We start from the raw sequence: 27827 nt of genomic DNA on the forward strand, positions 1-27827 counted from the left end.
AGTTACTGCATCAAATATATTAATTTCTCTTGGGAGACATGGCTATTAGGTGGAATGTAAAGGGAACATATAGTATATTGCCTCCTTAAATTAATTCGTACAGCCACAGCTTGAATTAGAGTATTTAGTTTCACTTGGTAGTGTGGAACATCTCGACGGATGTAGATGAGGGTTCCACCATGATTTCCCACTTCTGGATCAAATTTAGTTCTATAGTGAACAAATTCCCTAGGACAAGGGGTATATTCACCTAGCATGGTCTCCTGCAAACATACCCCTACAGGAGAGTGCTCATAGACAAAAAACTTCACTTCCTCATACTTCGCTCGCAGTCCCTGACAGTTCTACTGAATAATGGAAGTGAATTTATTCATGTTTAGGACCAACATTATGGTTCCCTCTTACAAGACTGGGAGGGTTCTTTTTCTTACTAGGGGGAGGCATTTTGATGGAGTTTTGTTGGCTTCTTGGGAGGAGTTATCGCCTTCGTAGAGCCAATATCTTTTCCGTTTTTTAGTTTCTTCATTCTCCATCTCTATCGAGACGGACAGAGCAGAGGTGTTCTCTAGAGACCACCTCAAGTGTCTTTGTATTGCTGGCAGTTGCCAGCTCTGCCTCGCGAGGACTGGCACCGGGGGACCAGCATCTGCTGGTTTGTCCTCCAGAGAGGAATTGGCACCAACAGAAGCTGGCACCAGACCAGCAACCACTGGCCTTGCCTCCAAAGAGGCAGATGGTGGAGGGTGTATCTCAACGGGCACTTCAATCTTCTTCAATTCCATACTAGGGTCTTTCTTGTTGGTTCTAGTGAACCTCGTCTTTACATTCTCATCATCAGTTGACTCGAATGATTCAGTTAGCTGTCTTTTTAATGATTCTTTATTTGATTTTCCTTTTGTGCTCTTAACTTGGGTGTTTTTATTTGTCTCTTTCTTTTGGTTTCATAACTTTGCTACTACAGAAGCAAAACTTAGACCAGGTCTTTCAGTCTCTGCTTTGGCTCTCTCTCGTGCTTCCTTAAATGTTGTTCTTTCTATTACTCTAATGGCTTGGATTTACTTTTCGAGTAAATATATATCACACTGCTGAGACGCCGATGCATGTCCCTCACCACAGTGAACACATTTAGGTTCCCTGTCGCACATACCATGCTCGTCATCTCCACAGTTGACACAGACTGCAGGATTTTCTTGCAATTTGGATCGACACGATTGAAGGGTGTGTCCAAAATGCTGGCAATGAAAACATCTTCTGGGTCTTGGGAAGTACAGCTTTATCTTAAGCCTATACCAGGCTGCAGAGACATATTCTGGAAGTCTTAAAGTACCAAAAGTTAATATTAAGGTAGGCTGAGGTATTCTGTTATTATCAACCTTCTTTGTCATCCTTTCCACCTTTATTACACCCTGGTCTTTTAATTCTGTTAAAAGTCTCTCCTCAGAGAAAGCCATCAACTGGGGGGCATAAATCAAGCCTTTGCTGGAGTTCAGGCTGGAGTGGGGAGTGCACTCAACCGTAACTCCCGCAAGGTCTGACAATCCCATCAACTTAATGCTCTCCTCTGGGGAGATGCTTTCTACGAGAAGCATATTTCCGTTTTGGTGTGTAATTTTTGGCTGTCTGCCACAACATCACAGAATTTCCCTGTGTACTTGAAAAATGTCTATATTATCACCTTCAAGCTTCAAATTCAGGTATTTATTAAAAGAATTGGGTAAAAAGACCCCAGGAGCTATTTCATACTTTTTATTTTTCTTCAGTGTGACAATACTGGAACCAGATACTTTTTGTTGGGATTTCCTGGCCGTATATCTACTTGCATTGCTTTGGGTTGTCAACTGCGTCCATCTGTCATTCGGCCCAGGGGTACTGCATCGATCATGGGGACTGACCATGAAAGATTGAAGTTTGGGTTCCGTGGACAAGTCCTTTGACGCAAGCATAAGGTCGTCAGCAGAAATAGGGGGGTTGCCATAAAACGAAAAGAACATAGTTCATCTAGATATTCCCCATACCCACCATGGAGTCACACTCAAGAGGACGGGTCATCCCTTTAATTAGGATCATCCTAGGGGTAATTACCGGATATACACCCTATCTCCAGTGCTAAGGCGTCATGATGTCCGTCGAGATCAGACCCAGCACTGAGGATAGGGTTTGACATTAAACTTTCCCCTCGCTCGACCACGTCAGGTACTAGAGTTCTACGGGTGAGGTGGCATGCCATCCATCCTCACCCTCCTTCAAATCCCAAGATTCAGACTAAATCAGGTCCAAAACCAAGCCAACAGTCATCATCACAAAATCCATACCTTATAGGGGGAGGAAGGCAGAAAGATGAAATGTTTTTAGTAGGAGGAAAAGGGCCGACTTATTTAGTTAGATCAACAGCTGGGCACCAAGGCCCAGCGAGAAAGCAGTTCCCACCAGGCATCAGGGCCCAGCTGCTGAACCCTAAGCCCCCCCCATCCTCTGCAAGGCTTCAGCATCTGGGGGGAGAGTTGCAATGAAAGCGGAGCACTTTTCAGTAATGAAAACACAGGGATTGTACTGCCTGAAGAACCGCTTCTCATGGGCTGAATCATCATCTTCCCAGCTTTATCCAGGGAGGACATCTATATGTACTTGGAAGTAGAGCTGGCAGGGCGGGGAACAGGCGATGTCTTCCAATAAACATATACAATTCAGGGTGAACAATGAACAATTGCACACCTACGAATACAAGGTATATTTAGAAGACAAACTCAGATGTCTGAAGAAATCATTCCACGTCATCGCAGCGGCAGGTGCGATGCAGCGGGAGACTAGGCTACAGACTTCTGTTACCGGGCGGTAAACAGAAAGATGATAGCGAGTCTATTGACATATCTCTGTCTGAAAATTCTTGCAATGTCCAAGGCGATGCAGTAGAGATGGTCATTCACGTATGCGAGAATTCCAGCCAACCAGAGACCTAAGTCTGTGATTGCCGGGCAGAGATTCGGTTCGGTAGTCAATCATTGCAGAGGAGAGAGACATAATCTGACCGTGCTATCTCAGAGAACCAGCTGGTACTGGGCATCCTGAGTTGCCAGGTAATCCATTCCAAGAAGGAATGCATTCGGCTAGAACCATCAAGCGCAAAAAAATACGCTCGAGCATTTGCATTTAATTGAAACGGATTCGGTGAATGCAAACGCTGAGGTGTTGTTGTTGTAACAATATCATAAATATCTCAAAATCGAAGCTGGTAACTACAGTACTATATGCCTACACCTCGGACAATTCAACTGATAACAAGCATATCTTGAGGGCAATAGTATATGTAGTATATTTGTAGGTTCCTGAATGAGAAGTTTTCCCGAAGGAAGACTTCTATGGTGATAACAGGATACCGAAGATAATAGTTCGAGCCGAACTGGATGTTCACACCCGTTCTTCTCTATCCCGGGGTTGGCCGCCTACTGAGGCGAGGGACCGTCAGGTCCATCCAGGCTGAGCCCCTCCCAAGATATTCTTCCTTCAGCAGCAGTTCTTCTCTCGAATGCTAGAAATTCCAGGAATTCGAGCCTTCGACAAATTCCCGATTATTATAGTAACAATTATCTGGGAGAAACGCTGGACCAAGGAACGGAGCGTCGGTCTCTTATGTCAGGGGAGCTGTTACGAGAGCTCCTCCCCTGCCTACCAGCAGAACTGGTAGGCTGGGAGGACTGTAGGCGATCATCAACCACGGTGACGATAGAGCTGCCGGTCTGGACCAGCAGTCTTCTTGCGGGGAAACGCTGGACCAAGAACGGAGCGTCAGTCTCTTCAGGAGAGCTGCTGGCGATCAGGCTGCACTGGTCGAGCGGCTAGACCGAGAGCAGCGGTGACTGTAGGGGACCGGCAGAGTCTGCTGTCGTGGTGGGAGTGCGAGGAGCGCGCCCCTCGCGATCACTCCTGATCGCCTTGCTCTTCCCAGTGTAGCCCGAGGAAGTTGAAGGGATAGGAGAGGTAGATCTGATGCTCGCCCCTCGCCCACCAGCAGAACCGGTGTGCTGGGGGGGGCTGCAGACGCTCACCAACCTGCGCTGGCGATTGATCTGCAGGCCTGGTCGAGTGGCTGGACTGAGAACAGCGGCAATGGTCCCGAGCTTCAGAAGAGCTGCTGCTGGTCCCCCTCTCCGCCCAGTCCCGGTGGGAGCAGCGGTCAGGGAACAGGCAGAGTCCGCTGTTGCGGTGGGAGCGAGGCCTGTCCTCACGGCGCATCACGCCGCTTGAACCAGCCGAGGCTGGTCCAGGCGACCGAGGGGACTGCTTCCTCGCCTCAGCCCGCCCGGCGTGGGACCGTCGCGTCAACCCTGGGTACCGGCAGCTCGCCACGAGAGCGATCGCTGGCCTGGTGGGAGTCACCTGGGCGACTCCCACCAGTCTTCTGCTCCGTGCCTGGATCCTGGTGCCAAGCGAACTCGGTTGCCTGGGTTTTGGCTGCACGGTCACCTGCGTACACTCGGTACCCGGCGTCGAGGCAGAACCTCTGGCGCCAGGAGAGGAGGTACCGGTATTAGCCGGTACACCTCCAGTCCCCGTCATCTTCCCAAAGGAACAGGAGGACCAGCGGAAGCCCCAACTGTCCCACCGGAGTGGGACAGACCCTTAGAGGTCTCTAAGCGAGACTTCTTAGGAGGGAGGAGGCTACCTTTTTCTTCTTCGGCTGAGGGGCCTCGGAAATCTAAGGGGAACAGGCGGCAGAAGACGATGGCAACGCCTTCCTCTTCTTCCTGGACTTTCTCTTCGCCAGTTCCTCAGGACAGCCGACAGGTCCTCCATCCAGGACGGAGTTGGGGCAGTTGCTGAAGCAACACGGCCCAACTGCACCTGTCCTGAGGGACCTGCAGGAGTAGCAGTGGAGAGAACGCTTCCTCAAGGAGGGCTACGAAACTCCTACCTGGCCGGTTAAGCGTCTGCCACCCACGAGACTGACGCGACCGTTGTCTGGGTGGGGCTGTCTCTGAAAGAAAAGGATTAATTAAAAGAGGGCTGGATGGCCCGCCTCCACCGGTCTCTGCGTGCCTGGACCCGCGGGAACGTCACGTCAACCCTGGGCACCGGACGATCACTGCGAGAGCGATCGCCGGTCTGGCGAGTCACCCGAGCGACTCCTACCATCTTCCGCTCTGTGCCTGGGTCCTGACACGGTGAGCGAACTCCGCAATCTGGACTTTGGCTGCACGGTCACCCGTAGGTGACCGTGCACTCAGTAACGCTCGCAAGAGGGCTGCCGAGATGGTTCCCGGTCCGGAGGTGAAACCTTCGGAACCGGGAGAGGAGATACACCAGCGGTGGCCGGTACCTCCATGGTCCCCATCTGCTTCCTCCCCGAGGAAGGAGAGAAGGGCCCCGTTCCCGAAGGAACGGGAAGACCAGTGGAAGACCCACCTGTCTCACCAGAGCAAGACAGACCCTTCCTTAGAAGTCTCGTGACGAGACTTCTTGGGGGGGGAGACCACCTTCTCTTTTACGGCAAAGCCTTAAAAGTTGAAGGGGGGGAGGCATGAAGAAATGATGATCTCGAAGAGGAGGATGACGACACTTGACGAGCTCTCTTCCTCTTCGGTTTCTCCTTCTGCCAGACTTCTACCATCAGGAGTAGATAACCTCACAGGGCAGCGCAACAGCTTCGTCCAGTGACATAACTCCCGGGTAGTAGTGGTAATGAAAATGATTATCAGCAGGGGATCAGTACACACACTTGAGGATTGGTACGCAACATGCTACTAGTCACAGGTACAATTCCAAGGTTAGGATCACCAACACAAAGAGCATCCAACCAATACTGCAGAAAACACAATCACCACTAGTCTGTAAAATAAGGAAAAAAATATTAAAGTAATGAGGATACTCCTCACACATCCAAGGGCGCCGCCCTCAAAAGTGAGAGGAGATCCCCCAACATCAGCACCGCACACCCATCCTTCTACCTTCTTCCAATAGTAAGTGAAAGGAAGAAGAAGAGAAATTGCCATAACAACAAAACACGGACAAACCTTGAAGTTCCCTTGGTAATTCCCAAGCATAAGCGTAATTTCCGGATGAATACGTGTCCCATTACAGGATCAATATCACTTACGTTAAATAGATGTCTCATCCTCACGATAAACACATATCTTGTCCCCATGCAGAGCTGAGCCAATGTTAAAGGGCGAAAGAAAGTAAATATGTTGGCATACCTTAGCCACCAGCTTTTGACACAAGCAGAGGGGCAGTTACAAAGGCTATCACAAAAAGTGGGTTTGTATATTAATTGAAAAACCAAGGACAAACCTTTGTTTAGTATTAATATCAAACACTGTATATGCATAATTATTTAAATACAAAAAATAAACCAAAAGGATCCCACCGGGAAAAAAGATTAACGACCAGTCAGCCGGAGCTCACAAACACACGTCTTCCTCGGAAGACGGCCGAAAGTAAAGTGGAGTGTTTACATCTGGGCAGGCTAGCCTGCCCCACGGAAGTTATTGCCTAACCACCTTGTTCAAGTTTCAACAGCCATAATTCCAGCTACGCCCAAAGTATATTCCTATTGTTAAAGGACCTCAGGTTTGTATTACGTATCGGAACAAAAGGCATTTTAAGGCATTTTTATGGCACAATTTTCAGTTAACAGTGCTGCAAGCCCCGTTATGTCTAATGAGTACATACACTTGTAGAAATACAGTTCAGACCATAAAGGTTATGCAAATGATATTAAACATTTTTATTGAGAGTTATTACATAGGTTTTAGGGTAAACTATATGCCCAAGATGCTGTTCTATGCCGCCGCCTGCCGCTCTTTCGAAAATATCGAGTTTCAAGTTGAAAAAGTACAAATTTAGTGATCAATGTGTTGATTTTATAAATGTTCATGCTTGTATGTTTAAAATGTGTATGGATATATTATGTATAGGGTATTTTTATTTTTGTACATAAATATGATAGAAATTAAGGCAGCTTTTGTTACTGCCCTCCACATTATCAGATGTTTTTTCATGTTCATTCTTGTTGCCACTGTTCTGAAAAATGCATTTACAAAGACTTCACATGGTTATATTTTGTTAATTTGGGAGCTAATTGTAACTAATTTTGCTAATGAAACTTCAGCTTTTTGTTATAAGTTTTTATGCTTTTATGTTTAAAATGTGTAAGAAAAATGTATTACAGGGTATTTTTTATATTTTTGTACATAAATTTGATACAGTAGCAGTATGCATGTCCATTTGAAGTCTTTATAACAGCCCCTCACATTATGAAGAGAATAGATTGTTCAGTTGCGCGCAAATAATAAAATCTTAATCTATAATTGAATCACGTTTTTATAATAAATTATATTTACAATTGTTGCATAAATTGATTTCAAAAGACAAAACTCGCATATACATTAGATTTTGCAACACTAATTTTTTTTCCATGGGATAGAAGTACACAATATAACTGAGCAACTCAGTCAATTTTTTGCTTTGTTGCACAAGCAAAAAATTGAGATACGAACCGTACGAGCTCGAGATGCCGCTGCTACGTAGATGGCATAATGACGAAAATTAAGATAAGCACAGAAGAAAAAGTAAATATGCATCTTTCCCCTAAATCTTTTAAAAAGTTATACATTACTTCACTGTAACCAATAATATTGTACGTATTCTCATATTATTATATTCAGCTGATGGCGAATATGAGCTTGTTTTGCCTTATTTAACGAAATTCTGAGCAAATTTTCTTGCTTCTAGTTGGCATAAACGAATATCTAGATACTTGACTTGTATGAGACTAGGGAATTTTCCCTTATACATGTTTTTAGGTGGAAATATGACTTGAATATGTCTCGTTGTGATTGTGAACTAAATTTTTTTTTTGTTAACAGATTAAGTTGGCAGTATAGTATGTTTATTGAGTAAAACAATCCCGTGATTCCGTTCACAATTTTCCTTTTATATCATCATAATATGAACTTTACGTTATTTATCTTTGATCGGTGTGAAACCAACAGTAAAATGTGTTCTTTCAAGCACAGAAGTTTTGATTAAAATTATTTCATCACAATTTTATTTACGGTTGTGTTTGATGGCATATGTTTACTGTTGCCAATGCATGATAATGGTCATTAGCAGCTTGAACAGTTTTCTTAGCTTTAGTTACAACTAGGTTTAAATTTAACAGAATATTCCCCTATTGATCTTTGATCTATAGCAAATAAAGTTATTACATTAAGATATCTCAGTCCTATTCTACATAACGTCATTTATAACAACTACAGTAATTATTTACTATAGTGTGATGGTTGAAATACAAGCCAAACGGATGTTGTTATCCAATTCAGTTGTACTTAGAAAAAAATATTGTTTCTCGTTCAGTTGTTCATGGCTGTACACTTTTATGCAACAAGTATAACGTTAAAACCATACTTTCATCATTCTCTTTTGCTGTTTTTGAACTTATTTAACTAGAAGATGGGATAAAGTTAGGCTATTGTTATTTGGTCTCTCGTAAAATCGGATTATCGTAAGACCAATTATCTATATATGCTCTAGACACACCTAGCATTAAAGGTGGGCTTTTTCACTTTACAGTATTTATAATACTATAATGTACTGTACAGTACTAATATACAGTAAATTCTATGGTACTATACTGCATAAATAAATTTTTACTTATTGCGCCATTGCGGGATTACGGGCGTCGTTTGACTGGTCTAAGGCGCTGTTAACTACTCTAGTACTCCGAAAGAAGGTGTGCGACGGCCGTAGACTTTAAAATCACTTAGTGTCAAAAATCGCTCAGCGTCGGCGGCCAGGAACGGAACCTCTGCCACTAACCGAGGGCCGCATGTATTCCTAAATTGATTAAAAATTACCGCATCATTACCAAAAAGTACTCTTTATGACTATTTCTCAATATACTTTCATTCTGAAGACTACCCTTACCATATGGGTTCCTCAATCCAGTCATAACCGTGTTATCAGAACACTCATCATTTGAAAATATGGTGATGCTATGTGAATCTTTAACAGCATATCTACCATTCTGAAGGGCAACAACGCCGAGGGTCGACGCATACTTTGAGTCCTGAAATATTTAATAAACTCTCCACTGCTATCAAAGAGGGCAATTCGATCATTAAATGTATCAGCCACCACCACTTTTCCACTGAAAAAGAAAACATCCGTAATAATACAACTAATCATAGGCTACAACCAGCATAATAGAATACAGATATAAACTGTTGAACAACCACCCTATAACCTCTTTAAATATTTTAGTGAAAACACAATCTCATCAAAAGGTAAGCCTCACCCACTTTCTTATCCACAGCATTTACTGTCAACTATTAGTACTTTAAATTTGTCTCAAAAAAAGTCAGAATTGTTGGAAGATGAGACAAAATTTTGGACAACTTTAATGGTCAACCTGACCCACATTCACGATTGATCACTGACCACCTTTTTTTTTTATACCAATCCACTTGCATTTATACTATCACCATTATTACTAAATAATATACCAAATAATAAGAGCAACCTTACTCTTGTAATTCTGCTACACCAATAGGCTTGAAAAGAGAATCATCCGGTGGCCCATAAGCAATATAAACCAATTCTGCTGACAAACTGTGCGGGCAATCTGTAATAAAAACATTAAAAAATAACCTATACAATACCATATAATAATAATAGTAATACAAAAAACAAGCATTGCCTATAGAAAATAGTGCAATGCAATCTCATTTTATTTGACTTGACACCCAGCCAGGTTTGTCTATAATCATTATCGTATTCTTTCACGTGCTGTGCAGACTCTCTGTTCAGGAACTCTCACAACAGGCAACTGTATCTCTTGGGCAAAGGTTTCGGGAGAAAATTACTTCCACCTACTGCTTCCCGCAAAACTTTCAAACAAGTTTAATAACCAATGTTTCCAATGCTTCTAAATTTTAATTCACCTCTTTCATGAAGGATACCCACTCAAAAATGTCAGTTTTTGGGATAATTTTCATGAGTCTTGGGTATTCTTTTCTCATTCCTCAATCTTTTTGCTCCCAGGGAAATTTGAGAATGTTTAAACCAAGTTAAGGGCCTTTTAGGCTTCTTCCACATGAATATAAGAATTACAGTTTATCACCACAGGCAGCCTCAGGATTTTAAAGGAGATTAGGTGGGGCATGGCCAAAAAAGGTTGGGGACCACTGACCAAAACAGTGAATCCTCTACAGATAGGAATCGACAAACAAAAGTTTTACAAAAATAAGAGAATAAAAAAATATAAAAAATTTATGAAACATCAAGCAGCAGGCAGCACTTAAGAATAGCAGTTCCAGCGATGCAGGCACAGCAGGCCACACACTCAAACATTTACGTATATCCAGCATGGCGTATGATCATACGATTAAACAATTGGCTAACTTAGAAGAGTGACAAAGTTTGGTATTCTTCAGTTTAAAATGTTTACATTATGCCAAAGATCTCTGATGACATATAGTACTTAAATTTAATTGTACACCCAACAGCTGCAGTCTGTGGCAGTGTGCGATCAAACATATTTGATAATTTGTGGAATGTGTAACATGCATGTACATGCACACATCTGCATTCATTTCTGTCTCTCACCTTTCTATCTTGTTCTAGTATCAGTCCCAAGAACAATAGCTTTCAATTGCGCTTCACTTACTGTTTCAAAAGATTTTATAAAGCTGTAGTATGTTGACAAAAGGGACACTTTCATAATCAACAACTTGGCTGCTAAAAAGAATCAGTATGAAGGAAATAGAATAAGCTCAATAGCATGTGACCTAGAACTTCCACAGTCAACAGTGTTGAATTACATGATTTACACCAAAATTTGACTTCTGACATGCATGCAAGAACCTAAACACATAACTTGGCACCACCTGTAGCTCCTAAGAATAAAATAAAAATGATAACCAACTACTTATAATTAACCCCCTTTGTTGTCTTCAAATGCACTATACACTTCAGTCTTCTGTTGAAGATACAAGAAAAAAAAAAGTAGCAACAGCTCTGTGCCTGTACACCTGGATCCTTAGGTGTAGAGTAATTGACTGCCACACTTTCACAGCATCTAGAACATTAGCTATGAGAAACTGACAAGACTAGGAGGCAGGATTTTATATGAAATAAAATTTGGCAAGAAAAATCTGGAGCAAACTAGACAGGTTAACCCTTCAACGCTGAGCCTCTATTTACAAAAGTGTCTGTCGTATGCCGGCAGCGTTTGGGAGTTAGCGCCGAAGCGGAAAGTTTTTTTTTAAATCACAGCACGCTTAGTTTTTAAGATTAAGAGTTCATTTTTGGCTCATTTTTTGTCATTGCCTGAAGTTTAGTATGCAACCATCAGAAATGAAAAAGAATATCGTTATCATATATAAATACTGGAATATATGACAGCGCAAAAAAAAAAAAATTCATAAATAATTGTATAAAAATTGCGCTGTGAGCAAAACGGTAAAAGCTAAAGAGTTATTTTTTTTCGTTGTATTGTACACTAAATTGCAATGATTTTGGTATATAACAAAATGTAAAACGATCAAAGCAACACAGAGAAAATATAATCACAAAATGATGCATGAAACCGTAACGCAAGGACGTAAAAACAAGTTCTTTCTAAAATTCACCATAAATCGAAATATTGTGCTAGAGACTTCCCGTTTGTTGCAAAATGAAGGTAATTGATTGAATATTACTAGACTGTAAGTGTTTTAGCTTACAATTGGAGTTTTCGACCATTTCGGTTGAGTTAAAGTTTACCGAAGGTCTAATTTTTCTATTTATCATGATTTATATAAAAATATTTCAAAACTGATAAAAGCTACAACCATGAGTTATTTTTTGTTGTATTCTACATGATATTGCACACATTTTCATGTATAACACTTTATGTAAGGCCTAATATAAAACGGTGCGAAAATTACGACAAGGTGACTAAAGAAATTCTGAAATTTTCAGCAGAGTTACTGAGCGCGGAGGGAAGGAAAAAGTTTTTTTCAAAAATTCACCATAAATCGAAATACTGTGCTAGAGACTTCCCGTTTGTTGCAAAATGAAGGTACATGATTGAATGTTACTAGAATGTAAGAGTTTTAGCTTAATTGCATTTTTCGACCATTTTGGTCAAGTCAAAGTTGACCGCAGGTTTAAATTTTGGCACTTCTCGTGATATGAAAATATTTCAAAACTGATAAAAGCTACAACCTTGAGTTATTTTTAGTTGTATTCTACATGAAATTGTGCACATTTTCATGTATAACACTTTATATAAGGCCTACTAGAAAACGGTTGCGAAAATTATGACAAGGTGACTCGAGAAATTCTGAGATTTTCAGCAGTTACCGCAAGCGGAGGGAAGGAAATTTTTTTTCAAAAATTCACCATAAAAGAGATTTTGACAAAGGAAAAATCTATTTCTGGGCAAGGACCTGTGTCGCCCAGTGAAATGTCCCTTTAGCACACATTTCTAAGGTATAAATTTTGCTATGATACCAGAGAAAAAAGCTAATATGGAAATGCCAGAGTATTCTGGCTCGCTCACCTTTATTTAAGGTGTCGGTATGGTTTCTGGGGCGAGTGAAACCACTACCAGAGGTCCTTTGCCATTTAGACTCATCCTTCTTCAATATCCCTAATCTACAGAGGAGCCGCAGTAAGGCCCACTACCCGCTCCCGTTATGGATAGCGCCTCTGACGTCATTTCTGCAGATAGCACCCAAGCTTGGGCCAAAAAAAAAAAAAAAACAAAAAAAAAAAAAAAAGGGGGGGGGGGGGAGGGGGGGGGGGGGGGGGGTAAAAAAGGAAAGGGTGGGATTTCACTGGGCAACACAGGTCCTTGCCCAGAAATAGATTTTTCCTTCGTCAAAATCCCTTTTCTGGGCTCAGCCTGTGTCGCTCCGTGAAATAGTACCAGAGAAATGACCGTACAAGCTTGGAAAGAGGAAGCACACAACTAAATAAGATGGGATAATCAAAATCAATTAAGGTTATTTGCTATAATCTAGATATAAGGTTCCAGAACAAGTAACAACAGGGAAAATTTAACCTTAACACTAATCAAATATACATAAAGATAACAGTTATACATAACTATACAGTAAGACTAAATGCAAACAGGGACTAGTCCCAGATCCAAAACATATGGAAATTATCACAAGTATATACAATATGTGGCATCCAAGGTATAGTATGACTACAATGACGACTGAGCTACGGCAAGAATGCTAGCGAGGCAGGTAGGAAAGAGAGATGTAAGGAGAGACATGGGATAAACTAGTTACTACTAAGTTAAGCAGTGTCAGGGGAAACTGTGTTTCCGGCTGCCAATGCTGGAAATTTAAGGGCTTCTAAGAACTTAAGATAATGGCATTTGAATACTGCCGGAGATTTCCAGCCTGTGTACTTCTTCAGATCTTCAAAATTCATGTGTTGAAAATAATTAATAGAGGTAGCTACTGCCCTAACATCATGTACCCGTGGGAAGGACTGCGGGTTGGCCTGTTTTATAAAGTATAAAATCTGTTGCCCAATTCCTTTTAAGGAAATGGTGCCTCCTTTTTCTCTAATGAACAGAGGACATCATTTAAGAACCATGATACAGACTTGGGCCTCTCGGATGGTCTGAGTCTAGCGCAAGCCTTGGGGATAGATGAAAAATATGAATCTGTTAGATCTATTTTGAATCCAAATTGGAAGATCTTTTTAAGAGCAGACTTAGTAGTAGTAATAGTACTAGCTGCTAAACCTTTCTCAAATAGTGTTCTGAAAAAGGATATGGCCAGATTCGTGGTCATGGTTTGTGCATTAGAGTCCCTCAGGAATACAGCTGGTTTTTTAACTGCTGAATCGTATTGACGCAAGGTCGATTCTCGTTTATCAGATTCTAGGAACAAGATGTTCTGAGGATCGATATTAGCATTCCTCTGTGCTGCAAACTTCATGAAATCCATAAAGTTAGGGCTTTCTGAATTCCTGAGGAAGCGTTGGGGCAATTGGGGGCTACTAGAGCAATGTGACCTTTGAACGTCCTGAGTTTGTTCAGGACTTTCAAGAGAAGATTCACTGGAGGAAAGAGGTAAATCTTCTTCCACACATTCCAGTCTATAGCCATAGCGTCCGTGGCATAAGCCAGAGGGTCCAGGTTGGGGGCCACATAACAAGGGAGTTTGTGGTTCGACTTGGTGGCGAAGAGATCTACCTGAAGCCCCGGTACTAGTTGACAGACCCAACTGAATGACTCCTTGTCCAGGGACCACTCCAAATTCAGCGGAACTGAACATGATAGCGCATCTGCTACCACGTTTCTTACTCCCGCTAGGTGAGTGGCTGACAGGTGCCATTTGTTCCTGTCTGCTAGTGAAAATATGGCTATCATGACATGGTTCACGTGGCTCGACTTGGAGCCACCCCTGTTGATGCAGTGTACTACCACTGCACTGTCCAGCACCAACTTGATATGAGATTTCTTGGCTGGATGTAGCTTTTTCAGGGTGAGGAACACTGCATAGCTTCCAGTACATTGATATGAAGTTGGCGGAATGGTAGGGACCAGGTTCCCTGTACCTTTTTGTACTGTGAATAACCGCCCCACCCGCTTAGTGATGCATCTGTGTGGATCACTAAGGCCGGGGGAGGGAATTGCAGCGGAATTGTCTTTGACAAATTCTTGATCTCCGTCCACGGGCAGAGTCTTTTCCGTAAGATCGCCGGGATAGGAGCCAGTTTGTCCCAGGATCTCTTGTTTGCTCTTGATCGCCAAACCCGGTTTATGTCCTTTAGTATGGCTTTCAGTAGAACGTCCGTTACTGAAGCAAATTGGAGAGAACCCAAGATTCTTTCTTGGTTCCTCCGGGACGTCTGTTTGCACTTGAGAAATTGTCTGGTTGCTTTGGCTATTTCTCTCCTTTTCAACGGCGGGATTGATAGAGTGTGGGAGTTCAAGTCCCATTGAATTCCTAGCCACTGGAAGCGGGACTCCGGTGTTAGCTGGGACTTGGTTCTGTTTATCTGGAAGCCTAGATGTTCCAGAAACCATATTACTTTGACTGTTGCTTTGCGACATGCTTCGATGCTTGTGGCCCACACGAGCCAGATGTCTAGATAGGGTACTAGCATTATTCCTTGAGACCTTAGTTCTTGAACAACTGTCTCCAATTTTGTAAATACCCTGGGGGCTATGTTGAGCCCGAATGGCATTACTTTGAAGGAGTAGGCCTGTTTTCCTAGCCTGAAGCCTAGGAACGGGCGGAAGTGCCTTGCTACTGGAACATGATAGTAGGCATCTGTAAGATCTATAGAGGTGGTGACGGCCCCACGGGGAAGTAAGGAACGCACCTGCGAAACGGTCAGCATCCGGAACCTGTTGCAGTGAATGAATAAGTTCAGACGGGACAAGTCTAAAATTATTCTTTGCTTGTTTGAGTCTTTCTTTGACACGCTGAACAAGCGACCTTGAAATTTTAAATGCTTGACTCTTGACACTACTCCTTTTTGAAGGAGTTCTTGGGAATACTCTACCAATTCTGCTATTGTCTCCTGATAAAAGGTGTTGGGTGGAGTTGAGCCAACTCCACCCTAGACCTTTGGACACAATGCTTTGGGCCCAATTGCTGAACCTCCAACGGTGACGAAAGAGGTAGTCTCCCTCCTACCTGAGGATTCTCACTGGTTTGAGGAAGGGCGTGCACCACGTCCTCCTCGGGAACCCTTGCCTCGGTTGGTGGCTCTTCCGCCGCCTCGTTGACGGAAGGCGCCTCTAGCTCTGCTACCCCTGCCAAACCTGTTGAAGGCTTGAAACGACTGGTTTTCAAACGCCGGGTTGTTAGCAGGGGAGACAGTATAGGAGGCTGAAGCTTGTGCCTGTTGTGGCGACTGTGTCAGCAGCACAAACTGCTGTTGTGGCTGCGCCTTAGAGGTTGAAGGTTGCGGTACCTGAGATACCGGAACCGCTTGTACCAGAGTCTGTTGTTGAGGGGCCTGGAAGGACTGGAACTTCCTAGGCTTCTTCTTTGACTTGGGATTCGATCTGGCGGACTCCGGTTTTCGCTTGGAGACGAGTCCCCAGCGAACCCTTAGGCTCTGGTTGAACCTGACCGCCTCGCAGTGCACTTCGTTCACTACCGAGGCCGGGAAGAGGTCAGTGCCCCATATAGATGAGGCTAATAGCTTGTTGGGCTCATGGTGGATCGTGGCCTCCGCCAGCACATGCTTCCTACAATTCCGTCTAGCTATGACGAAATCATACAAGTCACATTGCATTGAATACAATAGTGACTTGGCGATGATCTTAAATAACGGTTCTTCTCCGTAGATTAGAGCCGATACTTCCGTCATAACTAGCGAGTTGAGGGACCTGCAAAGTCTCATCCTGGCGTCATACTCAGTTTGAATGAGGCCTTCAGATAGCCTGGGTAACCTCTCGCTGAACAGCGTGATGGCGCAGTCCGGCTTCAGTTTCCCTACAGAAAAGGTGGCTGGAAGGTCTACCCAGTGATCATCAGTTCCGGGGAGCAGGAGGGAAGTCAGTTCTGTCTCCCAGAGCTGGGGCATAGGCTGGTCTTTCATTGCTGCCTGCAACGTCAATTCTGCCACCTTAGACGTGAACGGGATGGGCGTTTCATCGTCTACAGTGAAGATTGTGAACGGTCTCTTGAATGCCGTAACCCTGGTATTAGTGCATTGCCACTCCTCAAGGTTACGTAACCATGCCTGCTGGGCCTGGTCCCGGGAAAGGATTACTGTTTTCTTCGGGACCTTGTCTTCCCTCCTCATAGCTGCTTCCGTCAGGCGGACATAGCCCATGAAAGGGGGCTGTAACAAAAACGTCAATAAATTGCATCACTGAAAATCATAGGAAGGTACTGCTAAACAAAGAATCGAGCCCAAAAGGTATGGGGAACCGATTGGGACACAAAACTAAAAACCTAAATAATTTGGTTAAATGTGCCAAGGGCAGCTCCTAAATAGTGTCAACCATTAATAGAAGAACTTACCTTGGATGCAGCAATAGCTTGACGTTCCATGATGATGGTAGAAAAATTCCAGGGAAAAAACACAACACAGCAAAGAAAAACGTGTGCAGCGTGGGTCGTGCTATCAAAGGAATGACGTCAGAGGCACTAGCCGTAACGGTAGCGGGTAGTGGGCCTTAGATCGGCTCCTCTGTAGATGAGGGATATTGAAGAAGGATGAGTCTAAATGGCAAAGGACCTCTGGTAGTGGTTTCACTCGCCCCAGAAACCATACCGACACCTTAAATAAAGGTGAGCGAGCCAGAATACTCTGGCATTTACATATTAGCTTTTTTCTCTGGTATCATAGCAATATTTATATCTTAGAAATGTGTGCTAAAGGGACATTTCACGGAGCGACACAGGCTGAGCCCAGAAATCAAAATATTGTGCTAGAGACTTCCCGTTTGTTGCAAAATGAAGGTACATGATTGAATGTTACTAGAATGTAAGGGTTTCAGCAGTCACTCGCAAAAGTTCTGCAAAACACAAATGCGTCAAGAAATCGCTCTCCGACGATGCGTCGCTGATGCTTTGTAGTGTGAGAACAAAGAAATTGGCGCATGCACGGCTGGGTAACGCTTGTAAACAAAACAACAGCGTGATTCGTGAACTCCCAGCATCCCTCAAGGCGCGTGAATTAAAATCTTTCGCAAACTAGATCTATAACTATTTTTCCGCGAATATTTAAAAAAACTTTTTGTAGTAGACGTACCGTACGTGCACTTGGCACCCGACAGACAATTTTAGTCGACGTACAATACGTCCAGTTGGCGTTTAAGGGTTAATAACTATGGTAACTTAGTAATGTTACCAAATGTAATCTTTTCACAGCAACTTAATGCACAATTATTAAAAATTATTTTAATAGGACCAACGAATTATTCTAAAACTTGATGAGTTAGCTATACATACAGTAATACAGCTCATTTAACAGCCATATGAGATTAAGTAACCTAACTAGATGATATGGCTAAATTATTTACAGGTAATAAAACTATGTGTTTCACACAACCACGATAATCAAAGTGAGCTACAAAAAATATGTTTATTGCTTAAATACTTACCATTCAAGACCTGTCTCTCTGTTTCATAATCATCATCATCATCATCATCTTGCTGACTTTCCAATTGGACTTTGTTAGCTTTGTCTTCCATGTTCCTTTGCTTTCCTGGAAACTTAAGATAAACACTTTCATAATCAAAATATACTCTTCATCAGAGAAATTTAATAGGTCTCCTTATCGCTCAAATCACAAACTAAGGTGCATCACAAAATAAAAAAAGGCTAAATTATGGGCTTAGTTTCCTTTATAATGATCACAAAACTCTGCTACTTAATAACTCCAATACACAGCACGGAAGAACTCTGGACCTACACTTGTAATCCCCAGCCTCTGATTTCATGAGGAGTATCTTCCATAACTTGGAGCTGTTTAATAGCTGAATGAAAGCCTTACAGAAACTTAAAACTAAACTAAAAATTATGTTGCCTTAATATGATGATTTTTTTTTTTAGCAAATTTATAACATCTCAAATTATTTAACCATGTGAATTCTACTTGCTAAAGCTTTATCATCAAAATTCTCATTTTACCAACTTGATGTTCATTCATTCAGCTAATGAAGCAAGCACTTCAGTCAGTGAATACTTTCTGTTATAATTTTGTTTTCATAGTGTAAGTCTTAATTTCTACATCCACCCTTCCTCTTGCACATATGCACATGCTCAGTCTTCTAATCCTTATAGCTAGTAGTCTTTTTAACTGCCTTTTACTTCTATTGATAGGGTACCAAAATAAAATCTCAAAAATTAGGATCTTGAATAAGTTGTTTGTAGAAGTAAGAGAGGAAAATAATGACCACTTCTCTATGGTAGCCTACAAATTCTGTCACCTCAACTAGCAATGAAACTTTTATTATTGTAAGCTTGACATACAACAAATTTGAACTTTGTTAAAAAAATGACAAATTTTTTAATCAATTTGTATTTTTCATAGCTAACAACCCTGAGGTCTTAACAATAGGATAATCTTCTTGTGCCAGCTGGAAACCAGTTAAAAACAATTCAAGATTGTAAAGCAAGGAATCTGTGGCATCTGGCAACTCGTGATGTGTTTAAATTTGAAAATATATCTAGTTCAATAGAGATGGTTCAACTCAGCTACAAGGTTACACCATTTGCTCTATGGCCTGACAAATCACCAAATTATCTTTATCAGGTAGGTACATATCAGCACTGATTACTGTTTATGGTCTTTTCTTTTCTTGAGCTAGGAAAGTTATGCTCTGAGAAATTATGCTTTACCATACATTCTGCTTTTCAATGGACAAAATTCTACTATCTCGGAGACATACAAAACTTCCATAGTCTACAACAAAGCACCTAAAATATTCTTCCCCAGTAATACTGACTTACCACATATCCAACTTACCAATATCCTAGTCTGGCAATACAACAAAGTATCTCTGCAGTATGCACTGTATACACCAGTTACTGTTTTTCTAATGATACATAACCCTGATTTTAACAAAAATCATTTCTAGTTCTAACGCTTGTAACATTTACAGATACATAAATGACAAAACTTTGTATTTACAAAATCCTTAGGTATTTTAAAACTCCAAAAACACAAATCTAATTCAGATACTATGAGGCATCATTATTATATAATAGCTTTCTTAATGAAATCCAGTAACAGATTAGAAGGTAAAACATCTGACACAAAAGGGTGACCAACTCTCTTACCAAACTGATTTGAGACAGCATATAATTGAAGGTCTCGTCCTCACTGGCATTCCTCCAGTCATCTTGTCTGCTTGTGCACACACCTACAAATGAGGTTCATAGAAAAGAAGGTATGAAGTAGGCATCTTAGTACAGTATAACAAATAAGTAATTTCATTGATATTTTCATCAAAAACTGATTATTGCCCTTATAATTAGCATTTTCCTTTTGCCTTGGAAGTGTTCACGACTTAATGAAAATAGTAGTCAACCTCTCAGTTGTTTATGAAATAGTTAGGAGAGGATGGATGGCAAAGTGGAAAGAGAGAGAATATGAATGAATGGAGTAGTGTAAAAGGAATGAAAGGGGTTGCAACTAGTGGCAGAAGGGACTCTGCAAAGAACAGGTGCACTGACGGCACTAGTCCCGTACAGGATAAACAGTGTTGGGTAATTTAGGTAGCTTTGTCTAAGTTCTCCCACCTTAGCGGTTTTGGTCCTGTTACCTTAGTTAGGTCCATTTTGGTCTTTCAGCTAATTTAGTGTTTTGCATACAAGTTCATTTTGGTTTTTAGGCTTATTCAGGCATACATTAGCTAGCTTAGTCTGTTGTCAAACTTGTATAAGAAGTTTTTCTCTGCCTTGCTAATTTGTTTATTTAATGCCTCATCAGTTATTCCTCATCTCACCTGCTATACCTGTCAGATTGGTTGCAAGGGTAGTAAAGGGATTTTTCTTGGTAATAAGGCAGAGAAAGGGTACCTTTGAAGAACTTTTCATGTTTCTCTTCTGTATATTGATGATATCTACACAACTTATAACAACTGTGTAGATGTTAAGACTATGACAATAAGTTTCATTTTCTGCTATTTTGCTTAAAGTAAAAGAAAGAAAATAGTGGAATACTTCAATACAAGAGGACAAAAGGTGCAATGGTTTGCTTACTTATGCTGAGTGAAGCAGTGAGAAGAAAGAATAAAAAAAAATACATGTGAAAATGAGATATGATATAATGCAAAAATAGGACAAATAAACTGCAAAAGTAAATCCTCTACCCTGACCTGTCATATATCTAGTATTGCAATTATTGTCATATTCTGAACGAGATGGTCACTAAGTAAGGAGTGGGCACAATATTCAGCTACTGTTACTATGACATCCACGATAAGACACACCAATGATTTTTTGATGAAAACAAGTTTCGCCCATAAAACAATACTTGTTGCTAACTCTTGCTGATCCATTCTCAAGTTCAACATTATATTCCTCTTCCTTGTCAGATAAGTCTTCGATCAACTTACTGAAATGTTCACTTTGATGGGTCATAGCCATTTCATTTTTTTTCTCAGCTTTGCAAAAATCATCTGCTGAAATAGAGTTAAACATTACTTTAGGTTAGTGGCCAAGTTTTGCAGGTGCTGTACTCTGTTAGATGAGGGAACAGCATCACTTTAAAGTTTATCGAGAAAGTAAAATCTAACTGAACAGCTATGTGAAATGCGTTTTAATGATCCATAAATACATACTACAAGTTTTTGAAATCTTGAAATAATAATCTGATGTATATGTACAATGTTACTATTAAATAAATGCAGAATGAGCTTCCAACATTCTAATAGTGAGGTTTAGGTAAAAAAAAAAATTATAAGTTTCTATGTCATTTCAATGGCACTGACTTTAAAAACTTGTTTTTCTGAATGAAATCCATCTTGAATCTTAACCTGGGCAAATCCATATTTTCTAAAGCTCCCCCCCAAAAAACAGTATACTAGTATGAGAAATGATTATGTAAAACCCTGATTCTGTATATTTTGTCTAACAAAGTGCCTAAATAATTTTCAATAATTCTTGGAATGTTTATTAAATACCTTACACCTATTCCTTAACAAGCTGATTCCAATAACTAAATTTTTTTACTAACTGAATGCTGTCTTATAGCACTGACCACAGAAACCTTACAAACATAACAGCAAAATATATATAAAAAACAATGAATAACCACTGTATGTCAGACTGAAAACTCAATACCAGTAAAGACTCAGCTTTGAAAAACATACCATTTTCTCTGCTCTCTGTTAACTCTTGTGAACTCTCATGCTGTTCTCCAACTAATTCATCTGTATATGTAAAACAACCAGGTACATTCTGAAATCAAACCATAAAGTGGACCATGTAAACCATTAGATGTTATACAAACCATACATGAAGTTAATTACAAGTAAAATGCTTGCCATAGAGCTGCACTATTCAAATAAATATTATTACTATTCAGTAAAAAAAATAAGGTATTTTAATGCACAATTTTTGGTTAACAGTGCTGCAAGCGCCGTTATTTCTATCGAGTACATACATTTGTAGAAATACCGTTCAGACCATAAACATTATGCAAATGATATTAAAATTTTTTATTGAGAGTTATTACATAGGTATTAGGGTAAACTATATGCCCATGATGCTGTTCTATGCTGCCGCCTGCCACTCTTCTGAAAATATAGTTAAAAAAAGTGCAAATTTAGCAATCAATGTGTCGATTGATAAATGTTCATGCTTTTGTTTAAAATGTGTATAAAAAGGTATTATGTGTAGGGTATTTTTATTTATATACATAAATATGATACAAAGGCAGCTTTTGAAACTGCCCTCTACATTATCAAAGAGGATGTATTTTCTTGTTCGTTCTTGTCCGCCGCTGCCTGCCGCTCTTCTGAAAATATCAAGTTAAAAAAGTGCAATTTAGCGATTGATGTGTCGATTTTATAAATGTTTATAGTTTTATGTCTAAAATGCATATAGGGTATTTTCATTTTTGTACATGAATATTATAACTGGCCTCCGCCTTATCAGAGGGTGTTTTTTCATGTTTATTCTTGTCCGCCGCTGCATTTACAAAGACTTCACGTGGTTATATTCTATTAATTTCGGAGCTAATTATAACTCATTTTGTTAATGAAACTTCAGCTTTTTGTTATAAGTTTTCATGCTTTTGTGTTTAAAATGTAGCATATGGAAAATGTATTACAGGCGGCGCAATCGCTCAGCGGCGAATCGGTTTTACGGCTGTCAAAAATATTCATAAAAAAAATATGGCATTTTAAAGGTACTTTTACGGCACAATTTTCAGTTAACAGCGCCGCTAGCGCCGTTGTCTAACGAGTTCATACATTTGTTGAAATGCCTTTCATACCATAAAGGTTATGCAAATTATATTAACAAATTTTATGGAGAGTTATTACGTAGGTATTAGGGTAAAATATATGCCTCTGACGCTGTTCTATGCCGAAAATATCGAGTTACATAAGTGCAAATTTAGCTATGGATGTGTCGATTTATAAATGTTCATGCTTTTGTTTAAAATGTGTAGGAAAATGTATTATGTGTAAGGTATTTTTATGTCTGCACAGAAATATGATAAAAAGGCAGCCTTTGAAACTGCCCTTCAACTTATCGACTACGATGTTTTTTCATGTTCATTCTTGTATGCCGCCGTCGGCCACTCTTCCGAAAATATAGAGTTTAAAAGAGTGCAAATTTGGCGATCGATGTGTCGATTTTTTAAATGTTTATGCTTTTATGTTTAAAATGTGTATGAAAATATATTACGTAAAGGTATTTTCATTCTTGTACATAAATAAGATACAAATTAAGGCAGCCTTTGTAAGTACGCTCCATTTTGTCAGGGGATGTTTTTCAAGTTCGTTCTTGTCCGCCACTGTTCCGAAAAATGCATGGTGTTATTTTTTTAATTATGTATCCTAAGAAAACCTTACTTTTAATGCTTTGGGTGCATGGAAACTATGTAAACTGCATTCTTATGGCATTTTTCATAAAAAAAACCCTTCAAATATTGATAATTTTGCATTTTTGGCAGCATATTTCATCTGCCAGATGAGCGTTGTAGGCGTCGTAACCCTGGAAATAATGTCTGATGAATATAATTGAAAAGCGTCGTAACCTCAGAACATCGTAAGCCGAGACCGTCGTAACCTGGGGACTGCCTGTACATTATTTCACTGTATCCAAGAATATTGTATGTTTTCTCATATTATTGTATTATAAAATACTACGGCAAATTTAAGCCAGTATTCCGCGGAGCGGCCAATGTTGTGGTTTGAAATCAGCTGATGAATACGAGTTTGTTTCACCATAACGCAATTCTGAGCGAATTCTCATGCTTCTAGTTAGCATAAACAAATATCTAGATACTTGACTTATAGAGACAACGTTATTTTTCCTTATACAACGTGTTTTTAGGTGGAAATACTTATTGAATATGTCTCGTTGTGAATGTGAACTACTTTTTTTTCTCGTTAACAGATTACGTTGGCGGCATGTTTATTGTGTAAAAAATTACGTGATTCCGTTCGCAATAATCCTTTATATCATCGTAATACGAACTTTACATTATTTATCTTATATCAGCGTGAAACCAACAGTAAAATGTATTCTTTCAAGCACAGTAGTTTTGATTAAAATGATTTTATCCCAATTTTATCTACGGTTGTGTTTGATGGCATACGTTTACTGCAGTTTTATCCTTGTTGCCGATGTACGATAACAGTCATTAGCAGCTTGAACAGTTTTCTCAGCTTCAGTTATAAAGGGATTTTGACGAAGGAAAAATCTATTTCTGGGGAGAGACCTGTGCCGCCCGGTGAAAAGATCCTTCTAGCCTCTTTTCTGATATAAATACTTTCTAAATATACCAGAGAAAAAGTTAGCATTGGTATGCAGAGGTTACTACCCTCGCGCGAGCACCCAAAGGGCATCGTGAGGTCTCCTGCCATTTAGAGTATTCCTTCCCAAAACCCCAATAGGGGGTGTGCCGCGACAACGGTCACTCCCACATCGCCTCCGTATTACTACTGCTGACGCCCGATGCGAGTGCCCTCACTCAATCTTTGCTTTTCTAGATACCTTTTCTGGCTTGGATAGGTGTAGGGGTGGGGAAAATTGGGTTGGGTTCACCGGGCGACACAGGTCTCTCCCCAGAAATAGATTTTTCCTTCGTCAAAATCCCTTTTCTGGGTCGACCTGTGTTCGCCGGTGAAAACATACAAGAGAATGCCTTCCAAGCCAAAAGTTTTTTAAAAGAGTAAACTTAAGAGGAGAAATGAAATATTTCGTTATAATATATAAGTTTACTTAATATAAAAACCATATGAACAATAGAAAACTTAATAAACTAGTACTTAAAGACTAAGACTTAAGTTAAGGCTTATAATTAATTATTCTTAATGGTAAACAAAGGTAATTATCATATAGGTATCATATCTTGATACAAACATATGTACATCCTGAGTGATTTGGGGACGCCGGGCTCTCCCCCACAGAGGAGAGAGGCATCGTGGCGAGTATTAATGAGGCAGGTAGAAAGGAGGAGGAGGGGGGGGAATAGAGAAATGAAGGACAGAAGGTTATAGGAAATGTTATTCGGGGGAAACTAGACTCCCTGCGGCTATAGCTGAATATTTTAGAGCTTGTAAATTTTTTAGATAGTGGCATTTGAAAACTGATGAAGATTTCCAACCCGTATATTTTTTAAGATCCTCAAAGTTCATATTTTGAAAATAATTAATTGATGTAGCTACCGCCCGAATGTCATGAGCATGTGGAAATGACTGCGGGTTTGCCTGTTTTATGAAATAAAGTATCTGTTGTCTAATGCCTTTTATAGAGATCGTGCCACCCTGTTCTCTAATAAAGAGAGGACCTGAGGACTTTGTGGAGGTCCTGGCCAAAGGCCAAAAAGGACTTAAAGAGTTGCAACAGGACACAGAGATGTGTCCTGGGGCAGAGGAACAATTTTCCAAGGAGACCACCTATTTTGGGGGTCCTCATTTTTTGCCAGGAAACTCCGATCCGGGGAGAGTAATACTTCTCCTGATGGAAGGAAATCTATGTTTTCTGAATTACGAGAGAGAGCTGAAAGTTCAGATATTCTGGCGCCTGAGGCCATAGCTGTTAGAAACAAAGTCTTTCTTAAAAGAGTAATATATGTACAAGATTCGTTATCCGTGTCTGACGGTAGTTTTAGGACATCATTCAAGAACCAAGTGACCTTTTGTGGACAGACAGTTGGTCTAAGGCGTGCACATGCTTTAGGGATGGAAGAAAAATATGAATCTGCTAAGTTTGTCTTGAATCCGACTTGAAATATCTTCTTCAAGGCTGATTTTATTGTCGTAATAGTACTGGCGGCTAAGCCTTTTTCAAATAACGTTCTGAAAAATGAAATGGCCAGATTTGGGGCCATTTTATGGATGTCTGAATGCTTTAAAAATTCAGCCAACTTCTTAACAGCTGAGTCATATTGTCTAAGTGTTGAATCCCTTTTGTCTGATTCTATGAATATGATATTACATGGATCAATACTCGCATCTTCTTGAGCCGCAAACTTCATGAAATCCACAAAGTTAGGGTTTGTAGAATTCTTGAGGAAGCTGACACAATTTGAGTTTGTACTACTTGTGTCAATTCCGGGCGAGGGATCCGTCTGGGATGGAGCTTCAGCTCTAGAAGGAGCGGAAACCAGTTGCTTTTGGGCCAGTTGGAGGCTACTAGGCCTATTTGTCCTTTGAAGGAGCGTAGGTAAATCTTCTGCCAGAGGTTCCAATCTATTGTTAATGCGTCTGTGGCATAGGCCAGAGGGTCCAGGTTGGGAGCCACATAGCATGGGAGCTTGTGGTTGGACTCTGTTGCAAATAAATCCACTTGTAGTCCGGGAATCTGATTGGAAATCCACTGGAATGAATTCATGTCTAGGGACCATTCTGACTCTAGTGGCGTGGTCCTGGATAGAGCGTCCGCTATTACATTCCTGACTCCTGCCAGATGGGTTGCTGACAGGTGCCAGTGCATCTTTGCTGCCAAGGTAAATAATGCTATTAGAACATGATTCAGTTTGCTTGATTTGGAACCTCCCCTGTTTATGCAATGGACTACCACTAGGCTGTCCGAGACTATCCTCACATGGTTGTTCTTGGGTGGAGATAACTTTTTTAGTGTCAGAAAAACTGCCATGGCTTCTAATACGTTTATGTGGAACTGGCTGAGCATGTTTGACCATTTCCCTTGAGTTTTCTGATGCTGAGAGTATCCCCCCCAACCACTGTGACGCGTCTGTATGAATCGTCATCGTCGGAGGAGGGAAGTGCATTGGCACTGACCTGGATAAATTTTTGAGTTTCGACCATGGGTGAAGTCTCTTTGTCAACACGGATGGAATTACCGAGACTTTGTCTCTGAGACGATTGTTGGCTCTCTTCTTCCAAACACGATTGATGTCTTTCAATCTGGCTTTTAGTAGGACGTCTGTTACTGACGCGAATTGCAGTGAACCGAGGATCCTCTCTTGGGTACGTTGAGAGGCCTTCTTGTTCCTGATGAATTGTTTCGTAGCCACTGCTATCTCCTTGGCCTTCTTGGGTGGAAGGGATAGCTTGTGTTCCTTCAGGTCCCATTGTATTCCTAGCCATTGGAATTGGGAAGCTGGTTCCAGCCGCGACTTCTCTTTGTTTAATTGAAATCCTAGAAGCTCTAGGAATTCTATGACTTTGGCTGTTGCTCTGCGGCATTCCTCGACCGTGGTCGCCCAAATGAGCCAGTCGTCTAGGTAGGCTACCAGCATTATTCTGCGGGTCCTAAGTTCTTGCACTACTGTCTCTCCTAGTTTGGTGAATATCCTGGGCGCTATGTTGAGCCCGAATGGCATGACTTTGAATGAATACGCCTTGTTGCCTAGACGGAAGACTAGGTACGGAGAGAAGTTCCTTGCTATCAGAACATGATAGTAAGCGTCTGTAAGATCTATAGAGGTGGTGACGGCCCCACGGGGAAGTAAGGTCCGCACCTGCGAGACTGTCAGCATGCGGAACTTGTTGTAAAGAATGTAAGAATTGAGTTTGGACAAGTCCAGGATGACTCTTCTTTTGGGTGAATTCTTCTTTGCGACAGTAAACAGACGACCCTGAAATTTCAAGCTCTTTACTCTTTTTATTGCTTTCTTCTGCAAGAGATCTTTGGTATATTCTTCCAGGTCCGCTGTTGGGGTCTGGAAGAAGTTCACTGGTGGTGGTGGGGATCCTCCCTTC

At 41.0% G+C, this 27827-nt stretch overlaps 1 protein-coding gene across 10 annotated transcripts in view; it reads right to left on the reverse strand.

Annotated features, from left to right (window-relative positions):
• The window catches only part of LOC135200049 (uncharacterized), a 289020-nt gene that overhangs the window by 30904 nt on the left and 230289 nt on the right, over nucleotides 1-27827 (reverse strand). For 6 of the 10 annotated variants that reach the window (XM_064228292.1, XM_064228287.1, XM_064228290.1 and 3 more), the window contains 6 exons: nucleotides 21795-21882; nucleotides 20913-21104; nucleotides 19759-19841; nucleotides 18077-18188; nucleotides 9523-9619; nucleotides 8923-9145 (listed from right to left, as the gene is read on the reverse strand). In XM_064228292.1, coding sequence (XP_064084362.1) covers nucleotides 8944-9145; nucleotides 9523-9619; nucleotides 18077-18188; nucleotides 19759-19841; nucleotides 20913-21104; nucleotides 21795-21882 — 774 coding nt within the window. In that variant the 3' untranslated portion in view covers nucleotides 8923-8943. The remainder of the gene's footprint in view (nucleotides 1-8922; nucleotides 9146-9522; nucleotides 9620-18076; nucleotides 18189-19758; nucleotides 19842-20912; nucleotides 21105-21794; nucleotides 21883-27827) is intronic. The other 4 variants (XM_064228289.1, XM_064228286.1, XM_064228288.1 and 1 more) reach the window with 4 other exon arrangements.

This window comes from Macrobrachium nipponense, chromosome 26 (genome assembly GCF_015104395.2).
Source record: "Macrobrachium nipponense isolate FS-2020 chromosome 26, ASM1510439v2, whole genome shotgun sequence".
Taxonomy (NCBI): domain Eukaryota; kingdom Metazoa; phylum Arthropoda; class Malacostraca; order Decapoda; family Palaemonidae; genus Macrobrachium; species Macrobrachium nipponense.